At 68.4% G+C, this 310-nt stretch overlaps 1 protein-coding gene across 1 annotated transcript in view; it reads right to left on the bottom strand.

The window, feature by feature from the left end:
• Window positions 1-126, bottom strand: part of LOC104621696 (collagen alpha-1(VII) chain-like) — a gene marked incomplete at both ends in the record, with an annotated part of 7,905 nt that extends 7,779 nt beyond the window's left edge. Inside the window, one exon of the mRNA XM_010288241.1 lies at window positions 46-126. Coding sequence (XP_010286543.1) covers window positions 46-126 — 81 coding nt within the window. The remainder of the gene's footprint in view (window positions 1-45) is intronic.
• Between the last annotated feature and the right edge of the window lie 184 nt (window positions 127-310).

Here is a 310-nt window from a genome sequence, read left to right on the forward strand (position 1 = left end):
CGGTGGGGGTCTCGCTGGGACGGGACAGGGTGAGCAGCAACGTACCATCTTCCCAGGCATCCCCACCTCACCATCCTTCCCTGGCACGCCGTCCCTGCCCGGCACGCCCGGCTTCCCACTCTCCCCCTGCGGGCAGTAAGAGCAGGGCTGGGACATGGGGGCCCTGCAGCCCCCCAGGCTGCCCCGAACACCCACACCGATGGCAGCTGGGCAGGGGAGGGGACAACACACTCACTACTTGTCCTGGCAGCCCGGGAACCCCTGGCGGGCCCTGCGAGGGAGACACAAGCAGAAATCAAGTGGCAGCCTG

Source organism: Phaethon lepturus, unplaced genomic scaffold (assembly GCF_000687285.1).
Source record: "Phaethon lepturus isolate BGI_N335 unplaced genomic scaffold, ASM68728v1 scaffold27095, whole genome shotgun sequence".
Lineage (NCBI taxonomy): Eukaryota > Metazoa > Chordata > Aves > Phaethontiformes > Phaethontidae > Phaethon > Phaethon lepturus.